Source organism: Camelus bactrianus, chromosome 27 (genome assembly GCF_048773025.1).
Source record: "Camelus bactrianus isolate YW-2024 breed Bactrian camel chromosome 27, ASM4877302v1, whole genome shotgun sequence".
Taxonomy (NCBI): Eukaryota; Metazoa; Chordata; class Mammalia; order Artiodactyla; family Camelidae; genus Camelus; species Camelus bactrianus.
In genome coordinates this window covers 25,461,919-25,487,095 of record NC_133565.1, presented here as the reverse complement: position 1 = coordinate 25,487,095, position 25,177 = coordinate 25,461,919, and the positions used below count along the sequence as shown (strand labels likewise).

The window sequence follows — 25,177 nt, the reverse complement described above, 5'->3', positions numbered from 1 at the left end:
CGCCACCCTCAACTTCCTCTCTTGGAGACTCCACAGCAAGTGGAACAGTTTTCTAAGGGTAAGTGTAGCTTACCGAGTTATGTCACAGAGGTTCTGAAAGACCTTCTCTGGGTTTTGGCCATCAGGGCCACTCACGTGCCCTGTTTCCATTAGCTGCTGTACCTTCTGCAGAGCTACATTCACTGCATAGCGCATAAACTCATTGCTGGACCTCAGAACAGACAGGCTCTCTTCATGACTTTGGCTACTGTCCCTAGAGAGAGAGAGAAAGAGAAAGATTCCCCTACTGCTATTAGGACATGGAATTAGGTTTTCTGGGCACTGTTCAGAATAGTAGCACCCAGCAAGCACTGAACGATAGACTGACAGATTCTAGGTAGTCCAGGACAGAATCAATGCCATGGCTGCCCTTCTATAAATACCGTTCTCAGTGTTACCTCACCTTCTCCCCGCATTCCCCAATCCTCCTACTTTGATAAAATTTAAATGTCAGTCTTAGTTTTCTTAGTATTTTCTTTGTTATTGTTCTGTTTTATTAATTTGGGTTCTTCTTCTCTTTTTATGCTAGAATGTTTGAGCTACTTAGGGAGACTTTCTCAGAACACATTTTCTTTTCACTCATTAATCTATTGTTTCTGAGTTTTCCTTATAATTCAAGGTACCTCTTTAAGTACCTATGTAGGATCGTTACACTTTCATTTCAAGAAAATTACAGACCTTCTGACTTACTTCCTACTGTACATATGTTAAGAATTGTGAATCCAAACTAGGTAATATCAGTGACCCTGGTAGGTGTTTTTAATTTTCACTGTGCTGCTGTCTTTAAGCACTCTGTTAGAATCTTACCTGAAAAGAGCGGTGAGGAGATCAGATACAAATTTCATGGACAAAAAATTATCATTTGTTTTGTTGGCCATTTTAGTTTTGCTTTTACCAGCTTTTTCATTAAGGATGTCAGACAGTTTCTTGTAACACATAAATAAGCTCAGAACCTCCTCAAACTTATTCTTACTGTGTAAAAGGAAAAAGAGACCACCAAGGACAAGCATCAGAATATTGTGGTTAACTTGCACATACAGTGATAAGGAAATCAAACTGCTTCTTTAGACACCATACTTTCAACCCAGCATTACAAATGAATGGATTTTCATTAACATAGCACTCCCAGGTGATACCTATCTATCTGGGTTATTTCTTTTCTTCTTATTTATACCAGACACTGCAGAGAATGAGTGTTCAATACTACCACCAATCAAAATTTCTCTATTAAAATCAGTTCTTGAGTTTAGGATCTGGGGAATTTTGAATAAATTAAACCCTGCTAGCGGGCCAAAATTCACCAGCCTGTCTGGCATATGCTTTGGTGTTCCTGGTAGAAAGAACAGTTTGGTCTTAGGCTAGATGTCCATCTAAGAGATAGTGTCATCATCTGTGGTCTGTTCGTATCTAGTATATTGCTGGAGTTTAAGAAAAATAAATAAATAAATAAAATGAACTATTCATCAAACTACAAGTAGAGTCACAGCAATACCTTACCTGAAATTACTTATGGAGAAATTATATTCTATTAGAACCTCACAAACTCCCATAACAAGAATAGCGCAGATATTATTTTTGATGCCAATACTAGTGCTCTGAGAAAAATCTGCTGATTTGTCCTATAAGACACAAGATAACAATTAATAAGCTACTAAACAGCTCCATTATTCAACACAGCTGAGACTTGGTAATTACCAGTTCAAAGTCCTCTAGTTCACTCTTAATCATTCTATTAGTAATAGACTCCAACATATCATCTAAGTCTTGGTAGAATCCATCTTCTTCTTCCTCCTCCTCCTCTTCATCCTGACGCAGGGGCATCACTCTACTCTTATACCAGGCCAAACAATGCTGAATACAACATAAAAGATAATCCTGTAGAAGAAAATAATAATTGAACATTCTTGTTAAAGGCTAACCCATGAAGCTGTTAATATAAATAAGAATTACTTGTTGATTAAGGCTAAAGTAAATTATTCATTAGCATTACAAATTAAGTCAATATGGATTAACAAAACTGGGGAAAAAATAATTGAACTAACAGAGGCATTGTTTTCTGACCTTTCCCAAAGGTGATGGCTTCATAAACAGCTGACACCTAAGAATGTAGCATCAGATGTGCTATCTCTGATCTGGTACAAACACCACGGAACCAAGCTGTGAAATTAAATTCTATCTAGCTCCTTTGAGTCCCAGAAGCTATTCTAAAGACAGGAGTTTATCTTGAGGGAATCTCTGGGAAACAAACATACCATCTCTGAGCTAGGCTGAGGACATCTCACTTTTAAGTGACTTGGGATGAAGGAGTTTCAGTTTTTTTCTTTCTTGCTTGTCTTTCTGAGGCTAGACAACTAGAATAGAAAACTAACCTAGTAGGGGAGGGTATGGCTCAGTGGTACAGTGCATGCTTAGCATGCACAAGGTCCTGGGTTCAATCCCCAGTGCCTGTATAAAAATAAGTAAACCTAAAATACTTGGTGGGGTGGGTATAGCTCAAGTGGTAGAGCACATGCTTAGCATGCATGAGTTCCTGGGTTCAATCCCCAGTACCTCCTCCAAGAGTAAGTAAATAAACCTAATTACCCCCCCACCTAAATAAATACTTTAAAAATTAAAAAAAAAAAGAAAAAGAAGAAGAAAAAGAAAAGAAAATCAACCTATCCTAGTTTTTCTCAATGTTAAATAGAATGCCAATTCTAGCTAGCTCAGTCTAAATCATACTCTCCAGACTAACGAAGTAGGTCCCCTGGGTTCATGTACTTCTGGGTGACCTCCTTCTCCCCATTTTAAAGTATATTTATTTAGTATAGGCAATCAAAGAACCATAAACAGGAGATTATGATGCTCCCTGGGAGAAATGATGGATGCCTTGATTTAATAAATTACTGACATGCAGATATTTTACCAATAGAACCAAGGTGATAATGAGTCAGAAATGATAAGCAGGGAAAAGTTAAAAGAGTAAAATTCATTGGGAGTATCAGTAAGAGTTTCACATGGGAAAGTATCTCTTTCTGAACATCAACCATATCAACAGGGCTGATATTTTACTTGAGAGTAAAAATAACTGTTACAGGAGGAAGAAAAAAAGCCTCACCAGTGGTTCCTGTAGAGAGATATGATCTCCTTGGGTCAGAACACAAGCTTCTAATTTCAGAGGAGGTAGCACATCAGGTTCTGGCTCATAGAACTGCTTTAACTGTATATGGTAAAGAAAAAGACACCAGGGCTCATGAAGGCTTTCCACTTTTTTAATTGGTCAAGCTAATGGCACCTTTAATGTCTAATGCTTTCTAAGACATTATTTCCTAACTGTCCAAAGAACATTGCAGCAAAATTTGTGTTGCTCTGGCTCACCCATACCCTTTGCCCTTGCTTCGGGCACTATACTGAGATCTTTCTTATTTCACTTCCATAACCGCTCCTATAAAACATACTCGCACATCAATTCCCAAATTTATATAGGCAATCAACATTTCAGTATGGCCTGATGGTTAAGAATACAGGCTCTAGAGTCAGACTGGCTGAGCACAGAATCCCAGCACTACCACTTATTAACTCAATAAAGGTGTCCACTCCTTGGTTTCTCATATGTGAAATGAGGATTATTACTATATTATAAACATAAAAGTTTGTAAAAGGATTAAACATGCTAACACATGTAAAGAGCTTCAACTCCTATTTGGCACATAAAAGAGATCAAAAAAATGTTAGTCATAGTTTTTTTTTAAACTTTTCAAGTCTGTAGAATTTTAGTCCACACACTAACCTGAGTTGGGAAGTACTGCTCTAAGCTTTCAGTCATAATTTGTGACTCCTGTTAAATGTGCAAATGTAGGTAGACTGATTATGACAGCTTTAAAAGATACAATATAACTAATGGGATATAAATTTTATATAGGACCAGGTCCAAGGCCCATTGAAAAGCTTTTGATGAATAGTACAGGACCTTTCAATAATTTCTATATATCTAGGATCTTATTTTCAAATGGAGCTTTTTCGGCAGAATTATCACAAAGCAATGGCATAAAGCGGGAGATGAAGAGGGAAGAGGGTGGGAAGGAGAGGGGGAGAGAGAGAAGTTCCATTTAGAGCAAAATGGTGGATTAGGGTCTAGAGAAACCTCCTAGTAAAGAATAAAAAATTTTGCATTAAAAATCTTATACAGATGTATTTATTAAATAGACAGTTAAGATAGGAAAGTAAAAAGTATCATGAAATCAAAGACAAAGCCTAGGGCCCTCAGGGGGTGAAGGTTGTACCAGAGACCTTCACATAAAGCTTGAATTCTCAAAAGGGGATATCCTTAGTGGATGAATCTGAAAAATAAATCCACCACATTGAGGAAGATGGTAGAGGGATATGTACCTACCTGACCCTTCACTTTAGGTGAAGGGAGGAAAAAAGTCTCCCCTGGGACTTTCTAACCACAAGCTACTAGAAGTGAACTCTAGCAGATGGGCCTAGAATTCACACTACTTGTGTGGTCTGAAAAATCATAAGCCAAAAATTTCGTTTAAAGAAAGCGTGTAACCTCAAAATAAGTAAGGGAAAAAATGAAATAAGGGAAATAAAGAGACAATTTCAAATTTTATATAAGCCAGATAAAGAGGGAATATTCCCCCAATCATTTTACTACGCTTATACTAAACCAAGGGGGATCAGTATGAGAAATGAAAATTACAGGCTATTCCCTCGTAGAAACAAATATGTAAAAGTCCTAAATGAAAACCAAACCCAGAAATGTATTACCCTGCAAATGCAATGTTGTTTTAAAAGGTCAAGTAATGTAATTCATAAAAATCATATGGTCATAATGACAGACACAAAAATGCATCTGATAAAATTTAACATAATTCAAGAGTAAAATAACAAATCTGAAATGACAGAAGAGTAAGTAAACGTGAAGACATATTATGAGAAAATATCAAATCTGAAGAAAATAGTGTAAAAACATTGAGGAAAAATGAGCCAAGTCTCAGAGATCCACGGGACAACATGAGGCATTCCAACATACATACACCACCGAAGTCCCAGAAGGAAAGGAGAGAGAGAGGAGGAGGAGAAAAAATATTTGATAAAATAATGAGTGGACATTTCTCAAATTTGGTGACAAGCATCAACTTATAGATCCAAGAAACTTAACTCCAAATAGGAGAAACACGTGTTTGGACTCTTGAGCCAGAAGATCTGAGTTCAAATCCCAGATCTTCATCTTAACTGTGTGACCTTGGGCAAATTAAATTACTTAACCTTTCAGAGCCTTAAAATATAAATCTAATCTTGTAATAACCTTTAATGAAAAAAAGAATACGAAAATGAATATACGTATGTATGTGCATGACTGGGACACTGTGCTGTATGCCAGAAACTGACACATTGTAACTGACTGTACTTCAAAAAAAAAAATACATATATATATAAAAATCTGTAAAATGGAGATAACAGTTCTTATTTCACAGAGTTTTGTGAGGACTAAATGAGATCATCTACCATACAGTACTTCATAAATTGCTTGGTCGTCTATAAATGATAAATATTAGGTACTGTTGTTATTACTGTTAGTACATAATAGTATCTTGAACTCTCTCAATATATAAAAAGATTCATATATGAAATATTTAGCCATAAAAAGGAATGAAGTACTGATACATGGTACAACATAGATGAACCCTGAAAACATTGTGTTAAGTGAAAGACGTTAGTCACAAAATGCCACATAATGTATAATTCCATTTATATGAAATGTCCAGAATAGGCAAATCTATACAGAAAGAAGATTAGTGATTGCTTAGGGATAGGAGGCTGGGGAAAGGAAGGGAAAATTAGGGGGTGGTAGCTAGAGGGCATAGGGTTTTTTCCCTGAGATGATGAAATGTTCTAAAATTGACTGTGGTGATGACTGTACAACTCCATGAATATACTAAAAACCAAAGAGCTGTATTCTTTAAATGGGTGTATCTACAATATGTGAAATATATTTCAACAGAACTATTATTAAAATAATTCAAATAAATGCTTAATGAATAAATGTTGAGAGTAAAAGGTCTTATTTATAGCAGATATTTTCCAGCTGAATTCTTCTCCTCTTGATGTCCTTTGAAATATTTTATAAATTAAAACGGAGAAGTACAGAAAATAACCTAATAGACACTCAGGGATATGTCACTCAGATTTAACAAATGTCAGTATTTTGCTGTATTTACTCCAGATCTCCCTTTTTCTTCTTTCAGAAATAAACACAACGGATACAACTGCTGATAGCCTTTGTACAGCTCTTCAAAATGTCCTTCTGACTTAGGATGTAGACTGTTAACTGAGAGGGATAACTGTCACATGATGGCAGTGTGGCAGGTAGATAAGTGGTGGTTAAAATAAAACAACCTGAAATAGCATCACACACCCCAGGCATGTTCACAGTGTACCAGTGTTCTAGTTGGGAATCATTTTATATTTTGAAAAGTATGAAATACGTCCATTGCCTCTTAATGCCTTATTATCTGTTTTTCCTTATATCCATAAAAATATACCCTTTTACCTGTGAGAGCAGAGTTTGCATGACAGAATTAGCCAGCTGAGAATTCCTTCGAAGGACATCATAGAACCCCTAAGAGGAATCAGAGAACAAGTAAGCTCTTTTTCAGAGATACTAGTGATTTGGACAATCATAACTTTAAAAATAAGCCTATTCTCAGTCCTTTGAAAAAGATGGAGACTGTATTTGCTAGAGGGAGAAACAATTCAGAAAGTTTGGGTTATTTGCCTAAGCTAAAGAGATCTCTGATCACTGAGATATGGATTATAAACTGACTACAATCCCCACAATTTTTAGCCACCAGGTCACTTCTGGCTTTAGAGTACTTTTCCCCTTCACAGTCATGGATGTCCTAGGCCCTCATTCTTTTCTCTTATTCTACATTAGCGGACTTCCTTTTTAGGACATTCTTTCCAGTTAGTCTCCAGTGCTTCAAAAGTGCCTCCTGGCCCTAAGCACCACAAAATGTGAATAACTGTGACATTTCTTCCCATACAAAATTTCCCAGGCTCAGTTTAAAACTTCTCAGATTAAAATCCTGGGGAGAATTTTCTTTTGGAACCCAAGAAAGGGATTATATAGTTCATTTGTGAAAAAAGCAAATGAGAACTGATCAAAAAAATAACTTTTTAAAGAAAAAAAAAGGAAGATTAGCTCTATCAAGTATTAAAATATTTTATAAATGTATGATAATAAAAAGACATGGTCTTGGCACAAAAATCTACAGACAAAATAAGGGAATAACATACAAACAGAAAAAGACTTTGTACACATAAAGGAGGCAATAATGTCTGAAAAAAATGGCTAGCCTTAGGGAAAAAAATTAGCTCCTTACACATTATATCAAAAAAATTAAAGATAAATCAAGTAGCTAAACATTAAAAAAAAAAAGAGCATAAAAAAACTAGAAGAAAAATGTTAGTAAATATTCATTGGAAAGATACGGACTCTCTATACATAAAAGTAATAGTAGATATTTCAGAGGTAAAGATTACAACCAAATTGTAAAATCTAACTTTGTAGCTCTAAAAAGATCATAATTTAAAAAAGCAAATGCCAATCTGGCTTGTACTTAGAACAAATATGACAATATCAATAATTCATAAAGAGTTTTTACAAACCAATGACACAGTAAGTCTTTGATGAATAAATGAACATCAATATTCTAACAGATTTAGGTCTATGATCCATTACAAGGTAATTTCTAAAATTTGGAGCTAGATAAGGATTGAATTTTTTTTTTCATATAGATGACTGCAGAAAAGAGTTAACAAATTAAAACATTTAAGTTGTTTCAACTATTCTTTATGATTCCTTACCTTAAACGACTTTTGACTAAGCAGCACTAACTACTGATCCTAACTGCATTAAACAAGAGCATATCTATTATACTTTTATTATCAGAAAAAAAATTATTAAAATAAAAAGGATTACTAGTTGGGGTTGGGGGTGGCTGTGGGTACTATAACCCTTTCACTGTGTTGATTTACCTCATAAAGCATGAGTCGAACATCAGCCTGCTGGCCTAAGCACCTCTTCAAACTATCCATGATCTCAAGGCAAAAGGTTTCATTAGCGACAGAATTGTAACGGCTGTGAACATCCACACAGATCTGAAAGGAAGAGAGGCCATTCTTGTCTATCTTACCAAACTAAGTAGTTTCCATTAAGAGGGTACAATGAACTGATGTTCTTAGTGAAAGAATCTTACACTTAGCTTTCCCTATATGCCAAAACCCAGGTCTGAGGCAGACATTATAATCATTACTAGGCCATGGTAAGTATCGCTCTTATTCTAATTTGGAACAAGAGAAATTTTCAAGCATTTAAAAAAATTAACTATCCTCCATTCCTCAAGGTTTTCCTTGGCAATGTCAGCTGCTTAGGAAGGCACAGGTTATTTCATGCCACTAGGATCCAGTAGTCATAATAAACTTGATTTTACTTAAAAGGTCAAAAAGACTTTCTTAAATGTCTTCAGTAGCTGGAAGAACCAAGTTCTTTTTGGTTCCATGAAATCCTGAGAGGTTTGAAGGTAGGTAGTTTTGTTTGGATCTGGACTTGACAAAGAATAATACTGCTTGTTTGACTTATGAAATGAATCAGCAACTGCAGACTAAGAACTCCTAATCCTTACTACAGGCATCTCAGTGAGGTAGTCAGAACTCACTGAGGTCAAATTCCAGTTCTACTCTTTTTTGGCTATATCATCTTGGACAAGTTATTTAACCTCTCAGTCTCAGTTTTCTTATTCTTAGAATGGAGATAATAACAATACACAAATGATACCCAGTGTTCCTAATACTTAATTTATGCCATATGTTATAAACAAAAGTTTCATATAGTTATACTAGAGCAGTAAAGTAAGGACTCCTAATGAAATTGTTATACAAATATGTCTCTTATTTACAAATCATATAGTACTGAATTTAAAAAGACAATTTCATTACCACAAAGCCCAGATTACCAAGTTACTGTAAAATTTTTGCTTTTTAAAATTACAGGGCTTAATAGATGTTCATGTGCAAGCACAACTACTATTAAAATTGTGGACAGTAACAGTATCTAGCCTCAGAATTGCTGTGAAGATTACATAAGATAATAAATGCAAAGCACTTAGCATAGTGTCTGGTATAGTGCTGTCCAATAGAAACATAATACAAATCACAAATGAGAGCCACATATGTAATATTAAACTTTCTAGTAGCCAAATCAAAAAGGTAAAAAAGAAACTGGTGAGATTAATTTTAATATTTCATCTAACCCAACACATCCAAAATGTTATCAACACGTAATCAACACATTATTAATGAGATATTTTACATTCTTTTATATTACACTAAGTCTTCAAAATCCAGTGTGTATTTTACATGTACAGCACAACTCAATTTGGACTAGCCACATTTCAGTCAATGTTCAGCTCAATAGGGGCTACCATATTGAAGAGCAGTTTAATATACAGCAAATTTGCCATTAATGGTTAGCTGATATCATCATCATCATCATCTTCAGACCCTCAGTTTCAGGATCATTGGTACAACCAGAACAGGAGTAAAGAAAAAAGCCTGCACATCATCAACTCCTGGATCAGTGCACACACTATAAGCTGTTGTGAAAAAACCCTTACCTGGCTAACACCAATAGACTGACTGCACTGAGAAGATGACAAGCTGCCTAAAACTTTAAAGTTCTTCAGGAGCAGCAAAAACCCAGCAACTGCAGATTTTCGGGCATCAAGCTGGCTAGCTCAGGAACAGACAGAGAAGATGTTACCAAACAGTACTGATTTCACAGGAATAGGCTTCTGCGTGAGAAAAATCTAGTTAGTTCTGTACAGAGAAGGACTATGTATAAACAGTGAAGCACAGAGCAAAATAAATTGAATTTATGTACTCAAAATAAGGCATCAGCTGTTCACAGCAATTAGTACAGCAATTCAGCTGGATTTTTCATTATCTCCTTAACCTCAGACACTGTCTATACTTTCTTCTATCCTGCTACTGACACTCACTATGTGGGAAATGAGAGTTAAGAGTGCTGAAAGACTGTACAATGGGTTGATAACTCAAATGTAAGTAGTAAATAGCAAAGGTGATTGTTAGTTTTCCCTGTGTCAGAAGGAGCACTTCCCTTCTTCATAGAGGAAAGCAGTACTTGGTGCCTTGTAAACCCTCCATCCAAAAAAATCATACACTCATCTCACTGAGACTCAATGATTAATTCATGTTACAGATGCTACAATATACAACCTTGCCCTGTCACACATGCCTTTGGGTAAGGAATAACAAAAAACTGTCAATTCTAGAACTGGGATAGTAACACATGGCTACTTACTAGTTGTTCCTCTGAATTTCCATGAGTGTATTATAATTTGGCTAATGTGATATTAATTTGGTATCTTATCCTTAAAGTAACAAATTCTTTCCACAGATTACTTGTCTCATAGTATCTTTAGGAGATGGTATTATCACTTCTAGCTTGGGATAGAAATTTGCATGACTGCTGTGAACAAATTGTACTAGAGATGACAGCAGAGAGGACTTTAAGTAATACTAGAAAGCATCACTTCCTAGGGTCTCATGGGATGCTACATACCTGGCAAACATAGCTTTCCGAAGGACAAGTATCAAGGAGTCTCTCATTGACATGCTGACTTTGAGAAGGGGCTGAAAGAGGAAGAATCAGTAGGTAAAAACAGCAATTTGTTTATTAGCCTTAGCACTTTTCTATTCAATTGTGTTACCATTTGGCTTATATAAGAAAGACTGGCTCTTTTTTATAAATATGTTCTAAAGTTTGGTATATTTAGTAATAAGGACAATTTATACTTCGAAATACTAAATTGAAACTGGTTGTGAATACCTTTAAATCTATTGTCCTCAATTAAAAATTTTCTAAGTCTTTCAGTTACTTCACTAACTTGAAAATGAGTCAAAGGAGAGAGAATAGTACTATGAAGAGGGGATAAGCTTGGGAAGGAGAGTCTAGCTCAGTGCTCCTGCCCTTTTAATACAAAGTTTTGTGTTTTAGAATCAAAGGAAACAAGATTTCTTAGACATACATACATATTAAGAAACACAACAGACTTCCACTAGACAGTTCAACCTCAATTGTGGTAAGCTCTTTAGAAGTCAAAAGATTTACCTGCACTGCTTTCAACAGCCCTTGTACAGTCCGAAGAGGCAGAAAGGACAAATAGTCAAAAGCTTCTATGACTTTAGAGGAACAACTCTGAAGAACTAAGGGTGCACACATGATGATATCTGAAAGCAGGTCTGAAAAACAGAATCTATAATCAGTTGCCTCAAATAACTAAAAAAGTTTCAAATAAGAGGAAAATAAATATGGGGAAAGAAACAGCAAAAAGTTTTTTGTTTCCTTTCTCAAAGAAATTGAGTATACTGCAATATGGATTTCTACTGGTCCTATATAATTTTAAGGTCAATATAACCAGGACACTAAATTTCTTCTGGTGACAGTATAAGACTACAAAAACTAAATTGTATAAGAAAGGAAGAAGCCCATTATAACTGCCTAAACAAGTAGCACACAATGTCCTCATATTTCCTAGTTGAAATAAACCAATAAATATTTATGAACTTTTATTATATACAAGCATAATATAGTCCTATACAAAATAATACAAAAGCATAAAACATGGTCTCTTCCTTCAAGAATGTTTAGTTGGAAGTCAAGAAAAAATATTTTTAAAAAATGAAAAAAAGAAATAACAGAATAATACCAAATACCTAATAATTCCAAACATAGTTTATTGTGTAGCAAATGGTAAAGACAGAGTTTAAACAGGAGTTCAAAGGAAGAGATCATTATGAGTTGGTGTGCTTTAGGAAAGCAAAGCAGAGAAGGTAAAAGATGAGAAACATTTAGATGCACAAAAAACCACTGTAAAGGGAAAAGTATGACTAAAAGTACAGGAAAGCACAACACTGTAAACTGACTATACTTCAATTAAAAAATATTAACAACTTAAAGGCACTTAACCTATGTGTAACTGGATTCCCAGAAGATTGTGTGCATGCATACATGCATGTGTGTATGTGTAAATGAATGTGCTGATGGGGAGGAAGATGACAGAAAAAATTTTTTGAAGACATAGTACCTGAGAATTTTCATACTTAATGAAAACCATAATCTTATGGATCCAAGAAGCTTGACAAACCTCAACCCCAAGAAACATGAAGGAAACTACACTAAAGCACATCATAGTTAAATTGCTTAAAACCACTGATAAAGAGAAAATATAAAAAGAAATGACATTATATAGAGATGAATAAAGATAAGAATAAAAGGAGTGCATATTGTAGAATTCTATTTACACAAAAATTTTTAAATGGCGTTTAATTTATAGTGACAGAAGGCAGACCAGACTAGACATGGGAGGTGGGGAGGAACAGGATGGAGGAACAAATTACAAAGAGGCACCAGGAAACGTGTGTGGGTAATAGATATGTTCATCTTGAATGTGGTGATAGTTTTCGTTTCACAAGTGTATACATATGTCAAAAGTTATCAAACTGTTAATACTCTAAATATGTGGATATTATTACACTTGTATTACACCTCAGTAAAGCTGTAAAGAAAGAAAAAAGTAGAATAAAGTGTCAAGTACGGAGCTTTGCAGAACCCTGAAATTTAAGGATAGAAGAAAAAGGAATCACTAAAAGAGAAAGAAAGACATAGGCAGGATAAGATATAAACTATCAGTTATCAGAGAACCTACCTAAGAAAGTTTCAGGGAAGTTGTAAACAGTGTTGAATGACACAGCAATTAAGAAAGTTGGTGACTAAGAAAAGAATAGGGGATTTAAGCATTAGAAGATACGTATTAAAAGAGCAAAAAATTCAGAGGTCACCAATGAGACGAGTACTGAAGTTAGAATGTCAAAGGTTAAGAGAATGGGAGGTCAGTGAGCGGTAGCTGAAGGACAGCACTCTTTTGAGAAGTAATAAAACAAAAAAAAAGAGAGAAAGTTGATGTAAGATACAAGTTTCACTCATCAGTTATATATTCCTTTCCTTCTTGACAACCACAGACAATATAAATGGATTTACGTTTTACTTGCATCATAATAAAAAATACTACATTATACTACTATATCGTTAAATTTTTTTTCCCAAGACCAAAAGCATTATGACATTTAAATGAAAATAGTCCTGACAATTTTATCCACTCTTTCAAAGTTCAATACCTAGAAAATGACTGATGGGGGAGGATGCTCTGGTAACAACCCTGTTGAGGACTTGCTCCAGAATTTCTTGTCTGATCATCTCATGGATCTAAAAAAGAACAGGAGAACCGATCAAATAGTCCGTGGTGACCTTCAGCTTATAATTGTATCAATGTATGTTAGGAAGAATGAAGAACAGTTCAGTTCAGATATGGGTAAAAATGGACTGTTCATTTCAAAGACAAATATAATGTGAATCATCAGGAAAGAATCACTCAGTTTTACCCTCGTTCTGTGCTCAGATGATTCATTAGCAGGGCAAACTTTTACTAGTCTAAAAGAGATCACATGAAAGTACTGCTACAGATAAGGTCCAGCATCAAACAGGAATAATCCTACCTAGGTATCCATTACACACCAACAACCATATTTCTGACAGCTTGCACAACTTTTATTTTAAAATTTAAAAGCCCACAAAAATTTCTGAAAATCTAGAAAATCTTCACCAGCCCCTTCCTCAGTTTCTAGAAGCATAGCAGGGTTGCCTAAAAAAAGATCTGTTTTGAATTTTCACTTGAATTTTAGTTAAATTTCTTATCTGAATTTGATTACTTTGAAGTACAGAGTAATTTCTTTCAGACCTTAGACTAGTAATTAGATTAGTAAATTACATGTTCTACAGATACCTTGACAAAGCAAACATCTGTGTGAAATGAAGTGGAACTTTCTTAGTTTTAAAAAAGATTAATTTAAAAACAAAAACTAAGTCTCTTATTCTAAGAATGTTTTTAATCAGATTACTGTTAAGGGTCATACGTATCTAACACACTTACAACTCTCAAAGATTTTTATATGGCATTCACTGCGTAGTTCTGAAGCGGACGTTAGACTTACATTTAAGTCGGCCTTCAAATAACATTATCAGCAGACACTTTAGGTGTGCAGATACGTTGAACAATTGAATGTCAAGAAGATGACTCAGAGGAATCACTAGCAAAGCAAATTTGTTTAGACTCACATATAGTCTTTTGTTTTACTTAAAAGGAAACGAGTTTTTGAAAGCTATTTCAGAAATTAAGATTGAGATGACAGTCATTATATGATAAGAAATTAAAATATAAATTCCCAATTTGGTGTTCTTCAATAACAATAAATCAAAAAGCATGATTCTTTAAGCTTAATGTCCTAGAACAACTCTAACAAGATTATTTTTTGTATAAGGGGAAAAAAAAACCCCAAAACTGAGAAATGATTAACGGCTAGAGGAAGAAGAGGAAATCATGAGGAAGCTAGCTTATATTCAAACTTCCAAGAAATGGTCAGAAAGAACAGAAATTAGAGTACATAAAAAACTCATATAAATAAAGAGGTCTTTCACCAAACTGAGTCTGTAATGTTTCAATTACTATCCCAACCTCTGTTCTGGGAATCTAGTACATATGCAAATTGCCCTGTCCCCTAAATTCCCAGGTAGATGCTTTATTTATAGTATAATTTAACAAAATTAAAGAATGGTTGCCAAATAGAGTCTCACCTTGAAAGTTTCCAACAGGATATTAGCTCCCAGTTTGCATGCATGCTGGTTTGGCATTCTAGAAAGACCTGAGCTGGTTTCAATAGTTTTTCCATCAAGAATCTTCTTTGGCCCATAGGAATCCATTAAAATGAAGCCAAGTACTACCAGGCCTTGAGTGACATGATCCCAACTATGAACACTGAAAGAAAACAAAGTTTAGCTAAAAAGAAAACTTAGTAAGATACCTTACCTTTATATTCTTTGCCATGTTACAGATTGCCCAAACTTGACCTGGATAAGCAACACTCCACGTGAACCTTTTCATGTATCTTTATCTGGCAAAATTCTGAATTCCTGGCTGTACAATAATGGGAATGGTAGGCAAGCAATCACCACCTACAGAACACTGGGAAAATCCAGAAACTACAGAATATTCAAAAACTTACAGAAGAAACTGGAATTATTTCAATGTACTGACCATTTGAGATTTCTATTCAAGATTTTGACCAGAAGTTAACTGCTGCTTCTTCTTTCCCCCATGACACTGACAACACTTGTACTATACACATGCTTACAAGTTCGCCTCCATCTCTACACGGAGATTCTCTAGAGAGCACAATGTTGTCCTATTTTCACCCAGAGAGCCTAGCACAAAGGCTAGCATATAGAAGGCACTCAGTAAATACATGCAGTAGAAATATTCATATCATATCATATTTATATTTATAGTATGAAATGATCAATGACTGAGTTTCAAAAGCATGAGTTAAAACTACAGAAAAACTTCTGTAAAGCAGTAGATACCACTTAATGTTACCCATTATAGTGGAAATGATGTTTATAATAACCTTTATATCACTATATCTACTGGCTAAACAGCAACAAATTATAATGCAGCACTAACAAATGAAGGTGATAGTTGTGAATAGATTCTCGTAACATTTTGACAGATTTTATTAATAGTCACCACACTCTGGAGATCGGGAATCAAAATAACAGACTGAGCACAAGCTCCATTCTTCCCACCCCAAATACCTACAAAATGACTGAAAAGATACATACACCTGTGTGTGTATGGCTGTATGTGGTGTGTTTATGCACTACTCTATAATAACATGGAAAAGTAAGAGGTGTTCTTGACTGACTAGAAATTATGCAGACTCCCTAAAAAGTGAAAAGAATATAAAAATGAAAGAGGAAGCCACAGACCCCATATTGCAAAATGAATGGATACTTCCAAAAGCAGATGTCAAGGGCAGATACACTAGCAACTGGAAGGACCCCTGGGACAACTCCTGTGATGACTGGTTGGGATATCCCAGCAGGAATAGTTGGGCAGGCAGAGGCCTTTTTCTCCAAGACCCCACTGTACCTCCAGTTTATGCCAAGAAGTGAACAATCATGAGGCCTGTCCTTAGATGGTATCTGTGTATAGAAGAGCTTGGGCCTGAGAGGCGGAGTAATACTCTGAGAGGATGGCAACATGCTATAGGATCAGGGAGGATCGACACCTAGAAAATCACCCCTTGGTACATCCTGTCACTATCCTCAAATCATAGAGGTAGAATGTGCTAGATATGGCACTCTCAGACAAACTACCAGGGAACATCAAAAACATCACATCTGAAACTAACACAATATTGTAAATCAACTATACTTCAATAAAAGTTTTAAAAAATATATGATGAGACAACAAGTAATCACCAAATATAAGAAAACAATACCACCATGAAAGAGAAGCACCAGACTCAACAAAGAGAACTAACCCCTGAGGGCAAGGTTAATGGAACAAACTGAACATTTAAAAAGTGTAATGAAAATCCTCAGAGAAATAAGAAAGCATATTATAGCATGAAACAAAAAATGAACTGTAATGAGAAAAGAACCAATTGGAAGTTTTGGAAATAAAAAATATGGTGGCTGGAGTGAAAGAAAACTCAACAGACGGACCTAGAATAAAACGGGCAGAGCTTAAGAAATAATTAATGAGATGAGTAAGCTAAGAGATTTTTGTAGAAGCTAACATGAAAAGACAAAAATATGAAGAGCATTAAAAAAAATCAAGATACAGTGCACAGATCAAGAAATTCTAACAGTTATTTGGAGAAAACTGAGAGAAAAAGGGGAGAGAGTGCTCAAAGGAAATAAAAGAAAAACATTAGAGTTAAGGAAAGACATGAATCCTTACAGTAAAAGGGCACACCAATTATCAAGCAGAAATGAATTAAAAAGGAACTTACATAAACATAAATTGTGTTAAATTTCAGAACATCAAGAATAAAAATAAAGTCTTAAAAGTTCCAATGCTGAAAATAAGATTATCTAAAATAATACAAAGAATTACATAATTATCAGACTTTTCACCAGCAAGTCTAGATGCAAAAAGACAATGAAAAATGATCATAAACTTAGAATTTTATATCTGATCCAACTATCATTGTTCAGTTGGGAGAACAAAATAAAGACATTTTCAGATACGAAAAGTTTACTATCTAACAACCATATCAGAATGGATTACTGCAAAAATTATATACTTATGGCATACTTACAAGTGAAAAGTATAAGATTCAAAAGATAGAGGTAAACAAAGAAACCAATAAAATGTATTATTAAGTGTAAATAAATTAAGTATTGTTTACTAGTAATAATCTTAACAAGAAGGAAGTGGAGAAATTGTGTGCTGTGCAATGTTTCTATCTTGAAGGGAGGAGACAGTTATAGTCAGTTTGCTACAAAATGTCTATCTTGTAACATGAAAGAGCTCATATATGATTGGTAAATAGGGGAGTAAGTATAACCTGGAAGTTGTATTGGTTCATAGGTGATTTTTTTCCTAGTACATTAATGTTTTGCACCTCCAAGTATCAGCAGGTAAACACAAAGCATGTCAACAGAGCTGAACAAAGCAAGTAACCGAGACAAACCACTGACAAAGCATGACACATAAAGATTGTCGTAACAGCTAGTGCATGTTCTGAAATTAAAATACCAATCAGGATGGTTACCAGTTTTTCCAATTTGGTTTAAAATGGACTTGCCTAAAACTGCTAGTCAGTTGTCTAAAACTGTTAATTCAATTCCATCCATCAGTCCCAAACTCCAGCAGTCAAAGTAAATAAAACTTTGTTTTTAACTTTCCTAAAAAGCCAATGAAGACTCAGGCCGATAAAGAGTTGTAATAACACGAAAGAAGCAAAGATACTCACTTTAGTTTGTATTCTCATTATCAAGGTGGTCAAGAAATCAAGCCTTGGGATTCAAGGATCTTTTAACATAGGAAAGCTTGCTTGACCAATTTTAAGGGATTTAAACCTTGATATGTGAAGTCAACAGCTGTGGTCATCAGCTTTCTCCGATGGGCCATAAGTATAGTACCACATACATTATCTAACACTAAATACCTTATGAATCTACTAGGGGTATGGTTCATAAACTCACCTATTCTTTACCACTTCCAAGATCATGTTTGAAACACAGTATCTCTGAGGAACCAGATTCTGAAGAAATTTTGAGCCTTGGAGAAGCTGAAGATCCTTAAAGCTTTTTATAACTGAAGACTTTAAAAGGTCAAACACCTAGAATAATGAAAGAAATAGGAAAATGAAGCAAAAAATGGTAGCCCATACTACAGAACCTTAACTGTATAACTCTTCCTACTTGCTACCATACTCATATCCTTATGACAACTGTTGTATTAGATGAGTATGATACAAAAATTATGACTCTCAGTGGGAATTTAAAAGAGTTGAGAACAGGCTAAAAATCAATACTAACATTACCTACTACCAGGGAAACATATATGAGAAAAAAGTGTAAAGGATTTTATATTTTCATCCTCAAAAATAACCTATTCTCCTTAATTTCAACTCAATCAGAAACAATTTCTTAGAAAGCTAGAACATAACACAACTGCTATGAATACCCAGTTAAACTGCCCACTCTTGCTACTTGGACCGTGTGCTATGTTTCCACCTTTATACTCACTTCACCACCTGGCTTAACACACAATATGCAATGCAGGTATAAACCAAGTATCTGAAGAAGTCTTCAAGCAGCCCCCAGGGAATAGTGTGGGCCTACATGTCTTACAGAGGAATTTGCTGCTGGCAGGATGGGAGTGGAATGTTTTGGAGGGTAATTAAAAAAAAAAAAAAAGAACAACAGGCTCTTGTCCTCCTTATCAACTACAGAAGGAACCAAAAAGTCATTTATAAATACCTGTTCCTCAAATCTTTGTATTCTTGTTACAGAGAGCAAGAGAGCAATGCTGAAGGGACATATATTACTACGGAAATCTCCTTGTTGTCCTGCCTAGAACATAGAAGAGATAAACCAAAAAAGGAGTCATTACTTACATCTTAAAAGTATAACATAGCCACTTAAACACAGGTCCTTAAATGGATCAGAAACCTAAACATAAGAGCTGAAACTATAAAACTTTTGAAAGGAAATGCAACAGAAAACCTTTAAGAATTTGGATTGAAGATTTCTTAGATATAATACCAAAAACATAACTTATCTAAGGAAAAAACTGATAAATTGGAGCTCATTAAGAATCAAAACTTTTGTGCTTTTTCACTAAGAAAATGAAAAGACAAGCTGTAGACTGAGAGAAATATTTACTAATTATATACATGATAAAGGACTTATACACAGAATATACAAAGAATTCTTAAAATTCAGTAAGACATGCAATCAAAACATGGACAACAGATTTGAATAGGCGTTTCACCAAAGGTATTAGACAGCTAAATAAGCACATGAAAAGATGTTTACTTATCATCAGTCATTAAGAAGTGAAAAGTAAAACCCCTCTAGAGATACTGTTTCACACCTATTAGAACAAAAATACCTATAACAAAACCTATAACAAAAATACATATAATACAAATGTTGGCCAGGATGTGTATGAACAGGAACCCTCATACAGTACTGGTGGGAACATAAAATGATACATCCACTTTGGAGAACAGTTTGGTAGTTTCTGTAAAATATAAGCATAAATGTATGATACAACTCAGAAATTCCACTTGTAGGAATCTACTCATAAGAAATGAAAACATATGCCCACACAAATATGTGCATGTGAATGTTCATAACAGCATTACTTGTATAGTCAAAAAGTGAAAACAACTCAAATGTCCATCAACTGGTGAATAGCTAAACCAATTGATAAAAGCCATATAATGGAATACTATTCAATAAAAGGGAATAAAATACTGATATATGCTACAACATGAATGAACCTTGAAAACATGTTAAATGAAAGAAGCCATACACAAAAGATCACATATTGTATGATTCCATTTATATGAAATGTCTAGGAATTTAAACCTATAGAAACAGGCATGAGGGATCTTATAAAGTGATGAAAATGTTTTTTATACATATATATATGTACAAAAAACTGAATTATGATGATGGTTGTACAGCTAGGTAAAAATCACTGAATTATACACTTAAAATAGGTGTAATTTTATGTCATGTAAAGTATACCTCAGTAAGTTTAAAAAATAGGTCTTTGAGCCCTAAAAGAAATGATAGCTAAGAAATAAAAGAAAAAAACAAATATAAAATCAAAGATGAATAAAACAGAAAACCAACAGACAAAAATAAGACAGTGGAGTAGATAAACAAATACAAAGCAGGTTTTTTGAGGAAACTTTTTTTTTTTTTTTGAGTAGAAGTACTAGGGATTAAACCCAGGACCTTGTGCATGCTAAGCAAGCACTCTACCACTAAGCTATATCCTCCTCAAAGCTGGTTCTTTGATAAGACCAACAACACAGTTACTATAAACCTAAATAAGAAGAGTGAACAGATAAACATCAAGGTCCTACTGTACAGCACAGGGAGCTATATTCAATAACTTGTAATAACCTACAATGACAAAGAATATGAAAAAGAATATATATAACTGAATCACTATGCTGTACCACAGAAACTAACACAACATTGTAAATCAACTATACTTCAATTTAAAAAAAAAGAAAAAAAAAGTGAACAGATACAGAGAAGATAAAGGAGCTTTAAAGTCTAGCTCCCACATCATGGTCTTTAAATATCCTTTCCTACAAAAGGGACTCAAGGCTCCTTGGAGAAATCAGGGTGAGACAAGGAAAGTACAGATGAGCCTTGGATAGCTTACACCAAAAAAGTGCCTGAAGATTAATGGGGTCATGTCCAAAGGACACATAAGCCAACCTGAAGGATCCAGTTGGCCAAATATAGGTCACTTTCAATGGTGTATACAAGTGCACTGAATTTTTAAAAATTCATGGTTATATAACAATATCCAAAAAAATAGGGAGGGGGAAGTTTTTTTCACAGAGGATGACCAGCTAACAATGTAGAAAAAATGAAAGAATTAAAATTTTCTAATTTTAATTCTACCATTTTGCAGCTCCCAGTATAATTACTGATTTAGGCCAATAATCATGAGCACCAGGGAAAAAAAAATCCACTGTGTGAAAGGCTGATGAGGCCAAATCTAGCCCACCACCTATTTTTGTACCATGTATTTTAGCCCATAAAGTTGGTTTTCACATTTTAATTGTTGAGGGGGAAAAAATCAAAGGAAGAATAATACTTGATGACACATGAAAAACAAATAGAACTCAAATTTTAGTGTCCATATAGTTTCACTGGCACACAGCTGCATTCATTCATTTAAGTGTTGTCTCTAGCTGCCTTCTTGCTACAACAGTAGGGCTAAGCAGCGGTGACAGAGACCATATCACCTGCAAAGCCTAAAATAGTATCTGGCCCTTTAGAGGAAGTTTGCTGACTCCTTCAAGAGAAAGTATACAACATCACTTATGACATATTCTTGCCAAAAATGTTTAACTTGAATCTAATCACGAGGAAACAAATTCATTAATGTGACACACAAGAAAACTGGGCTGGAGGCTTCAAAAAATTTAAATTATTAATCATTATTCTTAGGAGATAGATGTGGAAGTACTCAAGCATTGCAGTGTCATGATTTCTTCTTTTAAATGGTTCAGGAAAAAAATACTTGAGAGAAAGTGAGATAAGGTGAATGTGGCAAAATATTTAAAAACAGTTCAAAACATTTCTAATTTTTACCTTCCTACTTCACAAATATTTAATGATGAGTGACTTAGTTTCATAAAACCCTATAACATCTACTAGAAATAGACAATTTTCCAAATTCACGAATGGTGAAACAGAGGTCAAGATGGAAGCTCATTTAAGATAATGATGGAATTAAGATTAAATTTTGAGTTTCCTGAAGTCTTCATTATTTTTTATCTTTTTAAACACTAGAACATTTAAGATGTGGTTTTAAAAACTTGCTTAAGAATGTAGTGATATCATATATCTTCCACTTTCAAAGTGAAAAAAGAAATCTTCTAAACCCAAGGTCATTCTACAATATTTCTGTATATTTGCTTCCCATCATTAATTGGCATAATAGAGGCTTGAGTTACACCCGTGTTTCATAAAGAGATCCTGGATCACCTTAAGAGTTTGGTGCTACCTTTAAGTGTTTCAGTAGTTCTCTGCCTAGTTCATAGTCCAACTTGATGGCAAACACGATATGTAGAATAACAGTGCCTTCCACATGACGAAGTTCACCCGACGGCGCGGTAACAAGATCCAACAGCCTAAAAGATTCAACAGAAAGGTATAAGCTATAGTTTGAGCAAAAGATAATAGTAGATATAATCAGATTTAAAAAAAAGGAAAACTCAAGCTGAACTAATATGATCACTTGAGGCAGGCAGAAAGTACAAAATCAACTGTCCCATTCTCTGCTCCTTTTTACAAAACTTCTTGAAAGAACTGTCTATAGTCATTATTTCCACTTCTTTACCTCTTCCTAATTAAGTCCAATTCAATTAGGCTTCTGTCCCCTCCCTAACCTTCCTTCCAATGCCATTTGATTATTCTTGCAAGGGTTACAAATGACCTCTACATTGCCAAAACCAATAATCAAGTCCCATCTTAATTAAAGCCTCAGCAGATTTAACACAGTTGACCCCTTCTTTCTTGAAACATTTTCTTCCCTTAGCTTCTGGAGCACTGTCAGTGGTCTCTATTTTTGCTGGCTCATCCTCCCTTTAAAACGGTGGAATGCCTCTGAATTCAGTCTTGGGTTTCTATTATCTTCACAACTGTCTTAGGTGACCTTATCCAGTCCCAAGGCTTTAGCCTCCTCCAATCTGTATCTCCAGTCCTGATTTCTCCCTAAAATCCCAGAGTGCCTGCTCAACGCCTCCATATGGGATACTAATATATATCTCAAACTGACATGGTCAAAATTGAGCTTATTTTCCCCTAAATCTGTTTTGTCAGTCTCTCCTAACTCAGTATATAAGACCACCTTCTAATCAATTGCTCAAGCCACATAACTGTTATTCTAGATTAGAACCATTAGGCTGAAGTAGGATTAACAGCATGAATTCTGCAGCCAAACTGCCTGGATTAAAATCCTAGCTCCATCAATTTATGGCTATATAACCTTGGGATATTCCTTAATTTCTCTGTGTACTGGTTTCTGCATGCATGAAATAAAGGCAAAATTGGGTTGCTGAAAGGTTTAAAGTGCTTAGAACATCACCTTGCACAGAGTCAGCACTCTATAAATATTTGATTTAAAAAATCCTTTTTCTGTCATGCCATGCTGTGTTCTGCCTCTGTACTATTCAAAGTTCTTTTCCCTGATCTGCATATTGTAGCTCTTACCATTCAGGCTTCAGTAAGAATAGCCCCTTCTCAGAGAGCTTTTCCCTGGCCACCCAATCTAAAGTAGCTATGCTGTCACCGTCACATCATCCATTTGAAATATCTACATAGCACCTTCTACTCTAATATTTTTCTTGTTATTTATTTTTTTCTCTTCTAGCTAAAATTTAAGCTCCAGGAAAGGAGGGACCTCGTCTGACTGGTTCATTACTGAAGTCCCAGGGCCAAATAGTTCCAGGCACAGAGCAGGTACTTAATAAATAGCATTTAAGCCTGCAACTCACAGAACAATTATTGCTGTTTTCCTGGAAAGATTAAAATGAAAGAGCTGAAGAAACTGTATTATTTTTTTTTAACATTGTTACTGAGCAGCTAAGAGGACTGGGGAGATTCTGTGCTGAAATGAATGTAGGGACTGAAGGGTTAGATGAAAATGAAGTAAATAAAATACACAATGAAAAGATAAATTTGGAAAAATGATTTTCTTTCTATACTATATTACTCACTCATCACCACTCTGTTCCTCATTGTGTTGTTTATCTAGCTTGTTGAAGAAAGCTATGATTCCTTCCAAAACCCTCTTTCTGCTTCCCTGAAAAAAATACAAAATAAGTAAGTTCTCCCCATAAAGGGCAAGTTGAACTTAAAGTACTTTTCAGCTTAAAGGATTTTCAAGTATGAATTTAAATAGATAGACAAATTATAACCTAGAGTTACACTAAGAATTTATAGAACACTTTCATGCTGAAATTGTGTTTTGAATACATTTTAATGTCAGACTTTAAGGGACCTACAGTCCATCCTTTTCAAAATCTTTAACCCTTTCACTATCACACACTCTCACTCAATGTGGTAGAACAAGAGATAATGTATGTTCACTTTGGCTGGGGACCACCTTTTTACTAATCAAAGTAAAATGAAATGAAAACATCTATGCCTTAGTATGTAAACCATGAGTATGAATAAGCTGAATGGTGCTAACTGATCATCCCACTGGAGTTAAAAAAAAATTTTTTTTATTTATACCTTTGAAGAGAGAACCAGAAGCTGATAGACCAAAGGTGGTATTTCTTGAAGATTCAACTTGGAGAACATCCTCAACACTTTTTCCACCACAAATTCCAGCTCTTCTGCAGTCAGAGGGACATCCCTATGGATCAAAGATTCTAAAGGTCAGAGCCAAATTAGGCTCTGGCCTAATTTGGGAGATATTAGAATATTGTAACTACCCCACTTGATTTTTCTCTAACACATAATCTTAAAGGGGGCAAATAACCGTACCTTATCAAAGTTATCTTGGAAAAGAAAATCATGAAGTTATACTTTAAATAACCAACTAAAGCAAAAAAGAATGGAGGGAAATTCTATAACAGAAAACAGAGGTACCAACACTCTTACTCAGGACTCAGGGGAAGGTGGTATTTAAGCTTGCTAACATTTCACAGCAAGATATGAAGAAAAAAAGGAATGAGGATGCTTACTTGAACATGGAGGTAAGCTGGATTACATGTTGATGATTCCATCTGATCCAAGAAAAAGACAAATAAAGTTTATCTCATTTTAACTTACTCACATATTACTTTGTAAAATTAGTAAGGAGGGAAAAAATTAGGGCCATTTCAAGTTTGATTTGAAACAAGATCAAAGAAATGACATTTAAAACAATGAAATAGCAGCTTTAACCTA

General features: G+C 34.8%; 1 protein-coding gene across 1 annotated transcript in view; it reads right to left on the bottom strand.

Moving 5' to 3' along the window:
- The window catches only part of FANCI (FA complementation group I), a 57,471-nt gene that overhangs the window by 16,796 nt on the left and 15,498 nt on the right, over nucleotides 1-25,177 (bottom strand). Inside the window, exons 7-24 of the mRNA XM_010955063.3 lie at nucleotides 24,973-25,014; nucleotides 24,518-24,641; nucleotides 23,998-24,083; nucleotides 22,284-22,410; nucleotides 18,998-19,090; nucleotides 18,218-18,354; nucleotides 14,798-14,978; nucleotides 13,285-13,372; nucleotides 11,219-11,349; nucleotides 10,670-10,740; nucleotides 9,702-9,816; nucleotides 8,065-8,187; nucleotides 6,578-6,646; nucleotides 3,137-3,238; nucleotides 1,735-1,914; nucleotides 1,537-1,658; nucleotides 847-1,011; nucleotides 74-253 (exon numbers count right to left, since the gene is read on the bottom strand). Coding sequence (XP_010953365.1) covers nucleotides 74-253; nucleotides 847-1,011; nucleotides 1,537-1,658; nucleotides 1,735-1,914; nucleotides 3,137-3,238; nucleotides 6,578-6,646; nucleotides 8,065-8,187; nucleotides 9,702-9,816; nucleotides 10,670-10,740; nucleotides 11,219-11,349; nucleotides 13,285-13,372; nucleotides 14,798-14,978; nucleotides 18,218-18,354; nucleotides 18,998-19,090; nucleotides 22,284-22,410; nucleotides 23,998-24,083; nucleotides 24,518-24,641; nucleotides 24,973-25,014 — 2,136 coding nt within the window. The remainder of the gene's footprint in view (nucleotides 1-73; nucleotides 254-846; nucleotides 1,012-1,536; nucleotides 1,659-1,734; nucleotides 1,915-3,136; nucleotides 3,239-6,577; nucleotides 6,647-8,064; nucleotides 8,188-9,701; nucleotides 9,817-10,669; nucleotides 10,741-11,218; nucleotides 11,350-13,284; nucleotides 13,373-14,797; nucleotides 14,979-18,217; nucleotides 18,355-18,997; nucleotides 19,091-22,283; nucleotides 22,411-23,997; nucleotides 24,084-24,517; nucleotides 24,642-24,972; nucleotides 25,015-25,177) is intronic.